This window comes from Simochromis diagramma, unplaced genomic scaffold (assembly GCF_900408965.1).
Source record: "Simochromis diagramma unplaced genomic scaffold, fSimDia1.1 OVJJ01000361.1, whole genome shotgun sequence".
Lineage (NCBI taxonomy): Eukaryota > Metazoa > Chordata > Actinopteri > Cichliformes > Cichlidae > Simochromis > Simochromis diagramma.
The window spans coordinates 13325565-13341214 of NW_024386860.1; the positions used below are offsets into that span (position 1 = coordinate 13325565).

Below are 15650 nucleotides of genomic sequence, written 5' to 3' on the forward strand. Positions count from 1 at the left end.
AATGTCCATGGAGGTGGCCAGGGAGTCAGGAGCAGAAAATGTCTCAGTGAAGACATCAGGGAAAATGATAGGCTTTGGTGTCAGTGAGTCTGACCTGATACACTTCACTGTTTCATCCGGCGATCGTACGTGGCAGAGCAAGCGAGCGAGCAAACTGTAGGTACCAATTTTATCAGCTGCAGCTTTCGTAGACTTAAATAAAGTGCAGCTAGAGGAGGTGTTGTGGATAGAGAGAGAGGCTTATATCTACAAATTGTAGGAAATGACTAAGTAGAGTACAGGCAGAAGAGCCAAGCTGAGGAAATGCAAGGACACACAAAAGTAAATTACGACTTTCATCACAAACTAACTTCTGGAATCTGCTGAACGCCACAAATTTGATGGTATACAACCTTGCAGGAAGATCTAAGGGTAGATTTTTTCCTTCAGTTCTGGCCACTACTGTGTCCAAACAACAAACACTCTGACCTCAGCCAGATGTAAAACAAATTAAATTTTGTTGTTCTTTCTTTTCTTTTTCCCCCCTTTCTTTTGGTGCGCTTGCCTTCCTGTCTCCAAAAGCTGCTTTTGAGCAAAACCAATTTTGGAAAGAGGTGCTTTGTTAGAAATGGACATTGAGTGAAATGGATTGATGCAAATTTACTGACAGGCTTCGTTGTCTTTGTTGCTGTGTGGGTGTGCGTCTTTGTTTCTTTGTCTTCAGAGGCGGGTTTGAACAGGATGTGGAGAACGGCTACCATCAGCACCCCGATACCTGCCACGGTGAGATGGAACAAACTCATTTATTCGTAGGAATTTACATGATCAATAAAGGCAGATTTAAAACTACTGATTGTTATCAGATCTCGACGGCAGCAGGCGCAACTGATTGCAGTTTGAACAAATTAAAATTGGAGCGTTATGTTTTATTTTAGCTATGGCTGCAGTTTAGTTCATGTTGAAGAAGCTTGAAAAGTAGTTTGTCCACCTCCGTTCACAATCCCTGCTGGAATACTGTTCTCAATCTTTCTATGCTAATTAAACATTTGCTCAAAGAAGCATGTTTTTGTAAGACAAAGTGAATTGTTTCCAGCTCTTTTGCATGTGTCTGGGATGTGATGAGAATCACTAACAGGACAAATTCAGCAATCATTGCCTCCCATCAGAACGTAATGAAATGTTGTCCAGAAAACGCAAATCTTAACAAATAATATCACACTGATATTGTTTTGTATTTCTTTTCTCCAGATGTCTTGGCAACCACTCGCAAGCAGAACACAGCACTGGATTCAGCGTATGGTCAGTGGACACATTTATTTATTTATACGTATATTTATTTCCATTTATGTCCCTTTTCTCTAAAGTCAAGTCTCACAGCTAAGAAACAACTAGCAGCCTTTCTTATTCCCAAAGGGATGTTAGTTTTATCTTTTCATTTATTTATTTAATTTTGGAAATTTTGTTTGCATCCTGTATTATTTTAGAAGTTTTTTTTTTTTCTACTATGCATAGCAGCAGCAGCCCAGAGGTGTGTAAGGAAGTTACCTTGAAGATGAGACCAGCAAAAGTTAAAATCAAGTAGGGTTTTTGTATGAACAGAAGAGAGATTGGAAGATAAGATTGGAAAAACCTTTAAGGCCGTATTAGTAAAACAGCTGGGATATTTTTTAAAAATATCCCCAAATATCATTGCAAAGGACTTCTCACTCCCTACGAGTCAGATCTATGAGAGTTATGTGCCTGTAAAGTAAATGTTTCCACACTTGGCTACATGGGAGGTTAGAGAATCTTTTACTGAGGCAGCTGAATGGCTGGCACCACCTCTCCCTCTTAGCCAGTTTGACAGTTTAAACATTGAAGCCATTGTCTGAAGCATCACTTCTTTGATGGACCAGGAGCTCCGCTGGCCAGGCTGCCTAATGCCCTGTATCAAGAAGGATCATCATCCCTGTCACGTTCCATTACTCCCCCGCCAGCCACACCGCACAGCCCCTGGCATGGCCGGAATAGAAATAGAAATGGCGCTAAGCTGGCTAGCACTCAGATAAGATTGAGGAGGTGGTGTTAGGACAATTTTCTGACACTGCTGCATTCAAAAGTAGTCATTTTCAAACAGATGGTTGCTAACAAGGCTCATTCACTTTTATCTACACAGCTAGTGCACCAGCCTCAACTTTTTAAGGAGTTGAGGAGTCAGATCCCTTTGTCACTGGACAAATTGAGGCACAGGGGATCTAATGGCAGTGGCTGATCCAAGACAGTGATTTATAACAATACCGAGCCCATCATCCTAGAAGATGCTGGCCATTATGGCTCAGAACTATCCTTCCTACATCTCTGTGTCTTTTTCTTAGAACAGAGGCCACTTTGTCTGCTCGAGGCTTCAGCCCAGACCTCCACAGTCCCACACTGCCTCAGTAGTCTGTAAAGCCTCACTGCTGGAGGAATTACAACTCAGTTGGTAGCAAGACTTGATGAGCAACCCTACTGCTTAATCCTGTGGGGTTCTCACTACCCTAATGCTTCACTGCTCCGTTTGAAGTTTTCCACACACAGTCAGATTCTGTCTCTGGTTTATTCTTTTTTGTGTCTATAGTTTTTTTTTCTAGCTGATTCACAAGAAAAGCCTTTTAAGTCTCTACACTGAACATCAATTATCAGCTTTCCGAGACAATAAAACACTCCATATGCCTAACAAAGCTGTTGTCATTCGGGGGCTCTGTTCCCTGTTCGAAAAAACCACCAAAGGCAGGGACGTTTTCTTTCTTCCACTGTCACCCAAACAATCACAGCCAGCACAGGGATTAGCTTGAGACAAGCACCTGCCTGTGTAGGTAGTAAAGTGTTTCTGTGTTTTGTAGTGGACGGGGTTTTTGTGCTTCACTAACAATAAAAAAGACAAACATTTTATTCGATTTTCTTAAAAAATGGTAAGTTAATAAAGTAATGATGAAGTCATGGAGCTGCCGTCCAAAATGCCAGGGCCAAGCACCTCCTGGTACAGTTTTAATTTGCCCAGCACAGATGGCGAACTGACAGGGCTCCTCATTCAGAGTGAACACTGTCAACTGGCTCACAGTGAGAAACAGAGAGAGCAAACTCTTCTCATCCAGTCTGGGTGTGAACTCTGCAGAATGCTAACATTATGGCTGGCTTATTAGTGCGTGAGCCCAAGCCAATAGCAGCATGCTGCTCACCATACCTCAAGGACAACAGAGAGCTAATCGTGCAATCAAGATGTGGAGTGTGTCATCGGGAAAAAATATGTTTGATAATACCGTGCCTGTGGCAACTAATGCCCAGTGTGTTTCTTGGCATATGTTTGAACCAAATCCAAATGTGTTAGTCATAATGTTTGCTGGGCTACACCGGGGTGATGGAGAAGTTAAGTAACTCGTCAGGAATGAGTGTTTTTAGACAAACGTAAGGGAAATGCAACTTAAGGTGTTTTAGTAGTGCGTTGGGACACCATGTATGATCAGAACAACTCCAACTGATTTTTTTTTTTTTTTTTTTTTTTTTTTTTTTTTTAAAGTCGCTAAACTGCACTGAAGGGAAGAAACACGTTGTCATCCCAAAGGAGCTTCTGGTAACACTTTATAATACAAAACAAAAGAAATAATTATACTTTAAATTTAAGCATTATCCAAGTAATTTTAAGTATTTTTAGGTAGTGGATGATTAATTTTAAGTATCATATATCCATATCACAGATTATGGAGTGACTTAAGTTATGTTTCAACAGTAGGGAGAAAACATGTACATCGAAGTAGTCAAAATTCATTTGAAATAGTTTGCGATTTTGTAGTAATTTTACAATATAGGAAGTTCTTTTTCCCCATCTTATATCGTAATTCTGCTGTAACACAGGTGCATGATGATTGTTGTAATATTCAGGTATCCTTTTATTTTACCAGTATAAATGTGACAAGGATGGTTTTTGCTTGCTTTTATAGGAAAAAATAAATTGGTACCATCAAAATTGGAACTTATAATGTTTTTTGTTTTTTCAAAAGGAGTGTGCATGAAAGGAATGTCTTCTTTTCTGTAAAATACCTGGATGTTAACAAGGTTAAGCCACTCCCTAATCTTTAATATGGTTATGCAATACCTGAAATTACTTACGCATTACTTTAAATTACTTGCAGATTAAATTTAAACTCTAACCATTTCTTTATTTCCTCCAAAAGCCTGACTTTTACCACATTGTTATAGTGTACCTACTTTTAACTATTTTATAATTACATTATAATTTCAAGTAAAATCCAATGAAATTCCATTTATTTACAGGTGATTTATGCCCGTCACAGGCTGTATTATAAAGTGCTACCGATCTTCTTTCCTTTATTGTTTTGATGATTGTGGAGGAAGAACACTTTCTACCATGTGAGTGCTGGTCATCAGGAACACCATAGCTTGTGATACATATCATTTTCATTCTCTTCAAACTATTCAGTGGCCCTTTCTGTCCTATAGATGAGGACATTGCCGTCCTGGCCACTTTTGCACAATAGAAATGTTGCATTGTAGGTTAAAAATGATCGTTCTGAACATTTGTGTGTTGATTTGCAACAACCTGTTCCTTTTAGCAGACACATGGACCCAAACTGTGTTGTGAAAACTGAGCCACTGGATCTACTTACTGCTCAGGGGTTCAGGTTTTTCCTTTATTTTGTCGCCCATCCGTATGTTCATTCATTCACTCATGTTCACTCAAGAATTTAAGCTATGAGTGAACCTTGGTGGTTCAAAGGATCAAAGGATCTGATTAGATAGGAATATGCATAAAAGAATAATAAGTTGCGATACAATAAATTCAGAATATGAAAACTTTTTTTTTTCCTGAGCTCTGGGAATTTATTCAAGTGGTCAAAACCTTAGTTGCAGTTATGCCATTGTGAAAAGAAATACTTATATTATTATTTCAGTGTGAACCTTTTCAGAGCATACTCTCATCGTGCCCTCATAACTGTTTAGAGTCGCAAAATGTGAAAAACAGCTTTTTAAAATGGTACAAGCTGTTTTTGGTTGTAAAATATTTTTTGAGTCCAGGATATGATCACAAATGCTGAGATGCTTTAATCTCATTTTGCTGGAGAAATACATTGTGACTTGAAGCAGCTGGCTAACTACACTGCAGAGATTTAAATCACTGTATCTGCGGAGTAGCGAATTGACAGACGAATTAACTTGTGCTCTGTCTGCTCATCATGTCCCTGACAGTCATTACAGGGTCTTTATGTTAACGGGTGATGGTTATCTTTCTACTCAGGAATCACCCTCATTTCTCTAAAGTTGATTCTACAGACTGATTCACATTTCACTAATCACTCACTCTGTTGCCCCCTCCTCCTCCTCCTACTCCTCCTCTTCCTTCCCCCTTCGCTACAACCACAGGGAAGACCACACCCACAAGCGCCAGCACAACCTATCATGGGGCGGCATTCCCAAAGGAGGCAGGTGACCCTGAAAGAGGTACAGGTCCTGATCGCCCTCCCCCTGTTGGGGAACAAGGGTCACCTGACTCGGAGCCAATCAGTGTGGAGATGGAGGGTAAGGGGGAGGGATGTATGTCCTCAATACACTCTGACCTGCTGAGGATTGCACTGCTGGGCCCCGAATGCCTCACTGTACACTTCTAACCAGACTAAAAGTAACCCAAAAAATATATCACTCTGGTGCAACAGTTTCCCGTTTTCAGCATGCATACCTGCAATGCAGTTCAGTCATCTTGCATTCAATCTCACACAGCTAATGAAAAAACACAAGTGAGACAAATTCAATCAACACTTATTTTCTCCAGTTTTCAGTCATACATTTTTTCTCTCTCTGCAAACTGTGAAGTAGACTGATTCTGAATTGTCAATGAGAACAAATACTCTCCAGTAGAACACAAACTTATATTGGAGGCTGACCATTGTTCTGAATGTGGTGGTATGCATGCTAATATGGGCTTAATGTTCTTCTGGGGTGAAATATCGCTTTCATTATCTGACTAACACGTAACTCTCTAGTTAAACCAATCTCTTAGTGAAAGGGAGAAGGCATTACTAATTGATCCTTTTGATTCATATACTTCATTAGTCCCTGCGATTCATGACGTGATGCATAATTTCCCACACAGCTTCACCTAATGGTTCTACTGACTCAAAGCCCAGTGGGGTAAGATGAAATTGAGCTCAATGACAAGTTCTCGGTACAGTAATTGGAGACCACATTGTGCATAATCACTAAACAGAGATGGACATTAATCAATACAGCTGAGTCCAGTAAGCTTAAAAAGTGTTAGAGGATCTCGCTTTCTCCTTATGCACAGCCATACATCTTGATGTGCTCTGTTGACATGGCAGCCATAAACGTGACTGATTTGACGACGTAAATAGATTCTGCGTTGCACTAATTAACTCCTCGCATCAAGCGGAGATCCTAGGTCTACACAACACCGCTCCCGCATGCCCTTTCCTCATCTTTTATTTATTTAGCTCATCAACACACACAAATATCCCCTCAGCGTCAGTGTTCTGATGAGAGAGAAAAAAATCACAGGCCAGGTAACATTTCTTTCTCTCTTTACAAGACCATTCATTTACAATTTAAATGCCCCTTCCAGTTTTAGGCAAGAGTCAGCTTTTAATACAAACTTTGAGAATGTAATGTCAGCTTTCAGGCTATTTGGGGTTCTACCGCCGATGATACTCTCTCTATACCTGAATTTGATTCTGAGTCTCTAAAATAATAATTTAAAATAAATTTTTTCAAAGTAAAATGACAGTATAAAACAAAAAGAATTGATTCCCTGAAAATTGTGGCATACGCTTTCAACAAATAACATCCCACCAAGCTCCTCCTGTTCTTCAGACTCTGTCAGAAGAAAATACTATAGGGAACAAGCTGTTTAGAAAGATGCCAGCGCCAATCTCCCTCATTACACCTAAAACCACTTACTTTGGTTTCTACATACTTTGATGTCTCTTTCACACTTTTTAGCTTTAACTTCTATGGTTAAAAAAAAAAAGCGTTATCAATAAAAGTCATTATTAATTCTCATAACTCAGCACTCGTCTTTCCACAGCTTGCAAAACTGGTGACTTTTGCAGCAAATAGTATTAATATTTTTTTTAAAAATGAACAAAATGATCTGTTGTTATCATTCATGTCTTCACACAAAGTGACATGCGCTGTTTTACACTTATTGATGTATTTGGCACAAATTATTTTATCAATAAGGAGGTTGTCTGCTAACATCAGTGATTAATAACAAAATCCTTATGGTAGTTTTCGGCTAAATTAATAAAATCTACTTTTTCTTTCTGCTTTTACTTAATTTGCTACAATGTTGCACACAGAAAAAAAGCTACAAAATCCTATATTTTAGAAGGTGGAATCGTCACATTATTTAAAAAATCAGTTCTGCTTGAAAGGTTTCATTGTTAACTCAGACATCTATAATTTCTGTAGTTATAAGTGCTGCAGTGATTTTGAATTAGGTTTTATTACTGCTCAAGTTTAAAGTGCTCTAGTTTAACTTCAGTTCTGTTCTCACATTGTTAAATACATCAAACATTTCATTTCTCAGTAAGAGCATAAACTCTTCCACACCAATCCTCAGCTGCCACAGTAAATGACATGACCTATAAAAGTCTAACCAGTTTCTGAATATTTAATTAATTCTTGATCTTCATTGTCTCGAGTATCATTTTTTTCCTCACTTTTCAAGATGACAGTTCAAACTTAATCCTGATTAACATTCCAAGCATTTGGCGTTTCAGCAGCTGTTACTCTGAAACGATCTTGTAACGAAATAGGAGCTGCAAAGCAAGAGAAAGTTTTTGAAGCTTTGCTGTCTTGAGTCGAAGCATTTTCTTGCAGGTTTACAAAAGAAATGCAGTTCATTGGCTAGAATTCAATGAAGACAAAACATCGTGAAGCAGTGTTTTGTTCTCTTCTCGCTGCTTGCCTGTGCACACACCGTGTCAGAATCCGTAAATCCTCACCATGTAAAATAAGCTTCCATTCAGGCAGAAACACTGTGCGGTGGCAACGATGAGCCGTTCAAGCTTACATTTTAAAATAAAGTAAATAAATGACAAGCAGGACCTTAAACCAGGAAGTCAGAGAACATGTGGTGTGTAAGCGAGGCTGTTACACACCTCCCAAACGATGTGCCAGTAGACGGATTAGGACACAAAATAAACTTATGGTAAAAGTAAACTAAAACTTGATTTAATGATTGTCCATCTTTAGGCCCAGTCTTTACTCAAAACATAGTGTCCAATAATTACAGCACCAACTGACCTTGAGGCTAAACCAATGTGAAATAAAGTTTTCTGATATACTTCTGATTACTTTCAGCTGTATATATACTGCTGTGATGGTTGATGTTCATATAATTAAAGATATGAGCATGCTCAGGCAAAGATTACTAATAACAATAATGTTTAAGTAATCCCTGTGAGGCACAAGGTCAGCCTTCAGACTGCTCTAAATACTGTTTCTGAAGGTTTTTTTTATTATTCCTTTTTTATCTCAGTGATGTCAAAGATGGGGGTGTCTCATTATGGTCATTTCAGGGATACACAACTGCTGTTCAAACACTGTCTGCAACGAGCAGCTGATTAGAGCAAAGCCGGTTTAAATGGATAGTGGCAGAGGAGCTAAAATGTCTTGTTTCAAACGGTTGATTAGCTGAGGGGCTAAGTGTAAGTTAAATTAAGATTATTTAGAATATGGAAGCATGCTCCTGTAATAGTAGAAGTACTAATGAAGGTAGTGGTGGTAGTACTCGACTAATCCGTGAATAAAAATATAAAACTGTAAATGAGCTTAGTAGGTCTTGTTTGTGATGCTCGGAGGTTTACACATGTAAAATAATAAATGGGAAAGTAGCCGACGGGCTGAGTAATATTAGTTATAAGGACAGCTGCAGCTGTCTGCCATTAAAAAAACACAACTGACATAGTATTGAAGATGAATGATCAAATGCTATAATCTTGAATTGGACTTGCTGTAAAGGACTGGGATTTGACTCGGCATGCACTGCCTGTCTGCAAGAGATGCATCATAAATCTCATTCTCATCTGAGGAAACAGATGTGCATGTTAATCAATACTCCTGTAGGCACTAGCTTGAAATGAGTCTGGCTTCACATTTGTATATGTGAGGCATCTCTATAGGCATCGAGTGTGTTTTCTTTCAAAGTGCTAAGCCACCATTTATTACTTATAGATTCAGCTATGAGCACTTATAAAACACTTCATAATGCACAGCAGTGGCTGACAGGATTAAAAGTAGATGCTAATGGAAGTGCTGATGCTGCTGACATACTGCTTGCCTACAAACTTGGAAACAACTTTGTTAGTCAAGTTTTGGCAGCAGTTAAGTTGCCATGAAGCCCCCAGGCTACATAATCAGTGTAAAGTAATGTGAAACAGAAACTCTAGACCTTACTCACAACAGCAATTTAGACTTGTTAGAGAAGGAAAAGCCCAGGTGTCACTAATGAGATTAGAAATGGCTGGAGTCTCATCAAGGTCCCAGTGAACTCTGTCAGGATCATCAGCCCCGTAAACAGAGCTTAACTATCATTTACTTTTTTCTGCACTTTTCTTAATCTAAAATATCTGTGAAAAACATTTTTGCAACCCCTGTTTTTCATAGAAGATGCAGAGATTGGAGAGCGGACTAAATACTATGTATGGTTGGAAAAATGATCAAAAGTGTCAATATATGTTTACTCCTAATAGGAGAACTTTTTTGTTTTGAAAAAGAGAAAGGTGCCTTAAGCCTGCCAAACAATTCACAATGACTATTCAGCTGTTTATAACAGTATAAACAAGTGAAAACATGAATGAAATTCAGGGCATTTCTTACCTGAATTGACAAAGTCTTTAATTTTGAGGTTTGACCACAGTTCCTGTGATTTTACTCACAGAAAATAGAAAAAGAGGGTGAGACGGGTCTTGTGGTGCAGCAAACATGATACAAAACATTTGGATAGCTGTTAATCAGAAACTTCTGCATATGCAGACGTCATAAGGAATATTACAGTAGCTTAATCACTGCTGTCACCATGCACTTCCCAGTGGCTGCAGCTAATTTGTCTCACGCAGTCATTGCCAAATTTGCCTCAACAAATGAATTTCGTCACACACCGAGCAGAGGGCTCATCGGTTAGCAAGAACATCAGTCCACCTTAGATTTTAGCTTCTTGTCTAAATGTTGTTGTGCAAATAAGCAAACAATTGAAGTGAAGCATCTTAGCCAGATTTTCAACTTTTGCCTTGAAGCTTTGACTTTTAGGGGCAGCCCTACTAGACACATTCAAAATGTACAGTAACACAGGGTTAATCGGTGTCCTAAAAGGCATCCAATTCTCAAACCACTAGTATAGACTTTAAACACTAACCTTCACTTCTGGTTCTACTTTTCAACTTGTGGCCTGTGTAAGATGGTGATTTCCTTCAGGGCAAAACTAAAATTAACTTTGGAAAAAGGATAATTGGTAAGGCAGTCACTGTTACATTGAGAGTGTGAAAGAGCACCTGTGCTATGGGCAACAGTTCAGATATAATGGCTCAAAAAAGTAACCCCAAATTTCAAGGTTTGCCTTTGAGTGGACATCTCTAAAAGAGCCTATGAGCAGAAATAAACCCTTTTATTACAGGTGCGAATAAATAGAAAAGGCAGATATTCGACACATAATGCATTTAGGATTAGCATAGCTTATCTCTTTAGTGTAGCTCAGTTATGGTTTGCTCTGATGTGGATAGCTGCATTACATTATGTAAACACCAGAAAAGACTAAAAGGCTGGGGCAGAGACCTGCTGACCTGCTGCTATTTAGAAAAGAGAACAGCAGTCGGGTGCACTCGAGCAGTTTCTGGCTGGGAAAACGCCCACCTCTCCATATTGTGTGAACACACATTAGTCTCCGGGCTAGCAAAAGTGTGTTGCATCAGATTCCCGGTTCCAGACCTCTCCGGTTTGTTTTCTCCCCTTCGTCTGCCCTCTATTGTTATTTGACCTTTTCCTTGACTCTTGCACATTTAGATGAACCAGCGTGGGTTGGACCAAAAACTCAGGTTAGCAGCTAATTTAGCTGACAAGCGTGGGGAGATGGCTCGATAATAGAATCAAGTCGGGCGGGCGTTTTCAATCTCATTAAAACACTACAGGAGGAGAGCAGAGAGTGAACTCGAGCTGAACCTTTTCATGAAGGAGGGCTGGTGTCCTGGGGGGACATTGATGCCAGCTAGTTTTCTAAAGAGTTATTTATACTTCTGAAGACCATGGCAACAGACACAGCCTGTATCATTAGTCAATGAGCTCTGACTGTGTCCCTTCTAACCACCCTCCAATATCCACTCCTCAGAGACACTTCATTCCACATCAGCATGCGTACTGTTCGATAATCAGATATCCGAAATCTTCTTAGACTTGTTTGTCTTAAATGAGATAAAGTTGGTAAAGTTGTAAGCAGTGTGTTGTTATAAATAAATACCCAATGTCATTTCTCACTATTTAAAAGAAAGGGACTTACTTTCATACTTTTAAGCACAAAAGTGTGAAGTTGAGCATTCAAATATTTAATGCATTTTTTAGATCTTTAGGGTCAGACAGAGGCTGAATATTCAGAACATGCTCATTATGACAGTTAAAGACTGCCGCCGTCTGCCAAATTTCATTCAACCCGTCGCTCTGTGTTGACCCTACTGGCTGTTTTTGCATCATTTATCACAAGTCGGGCCACGATGTGCGCACACATTAAGTGTTTGAAAAGCTGCTCCAGTTTGGACTTCCTGAGTCCTAGTCGTGGCGTAAAGGTTATGCAAAACTAGGCCATCTTTTCCCTTCACTCAGCTCACCAGCACTTCACAGCGACTGAGTGACATCATGTTTTACTGCAATGTGCTATAAAGACTAACCTTTAAAGGCATTACACATACCAAATACTTCACTTTCCATACTTGGAACTTTTAATGGCTTTTTATTCCATATTGGCTATTAAAGCTCAGCTTAGCTCAGGGTGTCACAGAAATCCACGGGGCCCACAGTGGTGAAATCCAACTACGCAGTAGTCCCGGCCCTTAGCCTTAACCCCTTACCCTTTTATCTGTCTCATTGACCTCTGGGGGAGTGTTACTCCCACGTTACCTGCTTGTTTTCTTTCTCTTTGTTCTTTTCTATGTTTAGTTGGACTAACCCTTTAGCTTTACCTGCCTCCTTTGTTGAATTCTTTCTCACTGACCCTTTTCATCGTCTCTTTATGATCTGCCTTTCCAATTTTACAGCCGATGGTTGAAACTGTGTGCAGGTGTGTGAGTGGCCCGCAAGTTTCTCCATCTCTTAAAGCAGCAGTTCATGCCAAATAAAGCACAATTATAAATGTGCACACAAAGACAATTCGAAGAAAAGATTTCACACTTCAGGTGATGTGGCCACTGATTTTCCTCACCTTTTATTTGTGCGTCTTCATTACAGTGTAATATTATCATTGTGTTATGCTTTATGAAAAGTGACTTTGGTGTGGACTGTCTCTTTAAGTTTACTGGTGAAGCCAAGATTCTTCCAGTGCCACGTTTCTGCTGCACCAGATGCATTGGAAGCATTTTGTTTCACCATCCACTGAATGGCAAAATAAACAGCTCTTTTTGTTTCTGATGCAACTGCATGTAAAAAGGAAAAAGGACCCAGTGCATGTGCTCTGCATAGTTTAAGGGTTTGTGATGAGTAAACCCGATACCAATTTATATAATGACAACAAAAAGCACATTTACTCATGTAAGTAAACTGCAGTCCAATAAAAGATGCACCTATTTTTGGGAGATATCAGCCTCTGAAGATTGTGTTCGTGGCCCATTTCCTTGAGGAAGAGTCTTTCTTTTTTCCAGCAAGATTTGTTTTTTTTAGGCAAACAAAGCTCAGTCACCTTTAGATGTGCTGACGTGGCTTCATCAAGTGTGGAGGCTGATAAATTAGAAGAAGGATAAATCAAATTAAACCTGTCTGCACAAGAAGTGAGAAAATGTGTTTTTTGGGTAATCTGGAAGGCTAGACCCTTTAACCAAACTATTTCCTGTCTGGGTTTTTGAAGCAAAATATATTGTTGCTGCTGCTTGAAAACATGTCTGTCTTCTCAAAGCACAGGTGTAGATATTGAAGGATGTCAGGCAGACACCAGATTCTGATTACCAGATGTCTCAGCATGGTTAATTTACCAATATTCAATCAAAACTGTAATGAGATATATGCTCTGTATGCATCAGCACACCAGGAATGAAATGCAGCGCTCATTACAACTACTTTTCAATTGGAATGGATCTGTTACATTACACCATATCACCTTAGCTCGTGTGCATATATTAAACCGCATCCAATTGGCTGAGCACTGAGGTGGAATATTATGCAAATGCCTAATAACAAGTGTACATGATTGAATTCACTCTGTCAACAGCCAGAGCCCTGCACACATACAGCCCGGATATTCCGAGTATCTGTATGGACACGCACACTGATGCGCACAATCATGCTCCATTTGCTAACCATGTCTGTCAGTGTGCAGACATCAAGTATTAAAAATGTCAAATTACCAAAAGCTCACAGCAATGGGGCAGAGCTGCTCTGCTTTTCACACAGACTTGAAAAAAGGCAAATAATTAATTTGTTCCGATCTTCAACCTCAGGGTGTCTCTCAAGAGTTAAATTGTTATTTTTGGTGTGGAAGCATTAGCAGACGGGGGGGCAATGCTTGTCTATGAAGCCTGGGGCAATTTTGTCTCATTGGCTTCTCATTGGGATGGAGTAGCCATTAACAGAACAATTACATGCACTTGTAAGCTTGCAGAAAGCAGAAACTAATTAGGGCTATTTTGGAACGTCTTCACTTGATGCGAAAAAAAATAGAACATAAATTGTTTTCCAGGTTACAAAGCATTTAAACACACCCTTGAGAAAAGCCTTCTCCACTGGAAAAGTTGTGCGTGAGAGAAAAAGCTCTGAATTATTATGCATCTGACCTTGACAGTGTTGGTATTCAGTCCCTCTTTATATTTAATATTTAAAATTCAAGTTTTGTAGAGTGCTAATGCTTTAATGTCCTGCAAGACATGCAAAAGGAAATTTTCACAATTGAGCAAGTGTGAAACTTCAAAGGGTTCAGATTACCGGTAATTGGTGTCATGGAAAAGCTTATGGGTGTTTGTTAATGAAGTCGATTTGAGAGCTTGCAAAGACAGGATCCATTTATTTAATCGCGCACTCTTAAGATAAATTGTCACTTCCATTGTAATTTGTTTTCAAACTCGCCTTTATCACCTGCAGGGGAAAAAAAGGGAAACTCTTAAAACACACCTATCAACAGTAAGCCCTCCTTACTTTGTTTCCCCTCGTGCAAAAACCAGCGCCAATTAGTAAGACGTGGCACAGGCAGCGCTATGTAAAATCTGCCTGTTTACATAACCTGCCGTGCTATCTATTTTTAACAATATGGATGCAATCATAAAGTGCTTCTCTTCCTACGGCACTGTGGAGGAACGCGAGGCTTGTTCTCCACCCGTATCACAGATGCCGCAGAGCACCAGGCTTCAAAACCCAGCAGAGTGACGGTCTGTCACTCACCCCGTCAAGTCTGCATCTCTCACTCTGCCTCTCTCCCAGTCTTCTTCTTTTAATTCTTCTCACATACATTTGCTCCCTCTCAGTCTTTTTCTTTTTTATTTTGGTCCTCTTCTTTTTCTTTTACACTTGCTCCCCTGTGTCTTGGATCCTTGGGTCCCCACAAATTCACCACCCCCCCTGCAACCAAGGTTGAATTTCATTCCTTCATCTTTCTCTTCAGTTTTTTTTTTTTTTTTTTTTTTTTTCCTGGCTATCAACATCAGTCTCTCGCTCCTTCTCTCCTTTGCCTCGACACATGCAGCCATCTGTCTTTTTACCTTTTGGCAGACTTGGGGTACTGCTATATTAAGCCACCGCTGAGCCAAGTCCATGTTGAGTTGACACAAAAATATAATGTGACAACGTTGGAGAGGAACACTGATGGAGAGCTGTGTAATTAGTGTAAAACTCTGTTAACATGGGGCGACCCCCCCCCCCCCCCCCCCCCCCCCAATAAAGACTTTTTTTGAACTACATATTTATTTAGTTGCACACACTGTTTCGTTTTTAAATGTTTGTGAAGTGGTGCAAATTCAGTAGGTAAAGTTGGCGAGCACTTCCTGTCCGCCACCTAGCTGCTCGCCAGGCTGTTGGTATGATTCACCGGGTATTAATTTCACTGTGACCGGTGGCACCATATGTCCCACATACCCACTGATTGAGTTATTCAGCCTGCTCATGAAACATGTTGTGACAGGCCATTCATAGGTTCTGGGTTTGTTTACCTCAGCTGTGTGTTTTACCTCCTGCTGTGGCACTTGACTCATAGCCCTCAACCAGGAGGAACATCGCTATAAGCCTGTAAGCACAGACACTGAGGACGGTGTCGTGGTCCAGAGGGAGCAGATGACTCACAGCCACCGGGAAGCCACGGGGGTGACTGGAGACAAAGTGCACACAGAGATGAGAGCAGAGTTTTACCACTCATTACAAAAGCTGCACGCCGCCAGGGAACACATCAGTTAGATCCAAAATCTTGGAATCATACTGATGCTGCAAAGCTGATTGAAAGAAAT

The 15650-nt window shown here is 39.9% G+C and overlaps 1 protein-coding gene across 5 annotated transcripts in view; it reads left to right on the plus strand.

The window, feature by feature from the left end:
• The window catches only part of sema6e (sema domain, transmembrane domain (TM), and cytoplasmic domain, (semaphorin) 6E), a 150012-nt gene that overhangs the window by 127791 nt on the left and 6571 nt on the right, over window positions 1-15650 (plus strand). For 3 of the 5 annotated variants that reach the window (XM_040030639.1, XM_040030640.1, XM_040030641.1), the window contains 3 exons: window positions 704-762; window positions 1228-1278; window positions 5377-5532. In XM_040030639.1, coding sequence (XP_039886573.1) covers window positions 704-762; window positions 1228-1278; window positions 5377-5532 — 266 coding nt within the window. The remainder of the gene's footprint in view (window positions 1-703; window positions 763-1227; window positions 1279-5376; window positions 5533-15650) is intronic. The other 2 variants (XM_040030642.1, XM_040030643.1) reach the window with 2 other exon arrangements.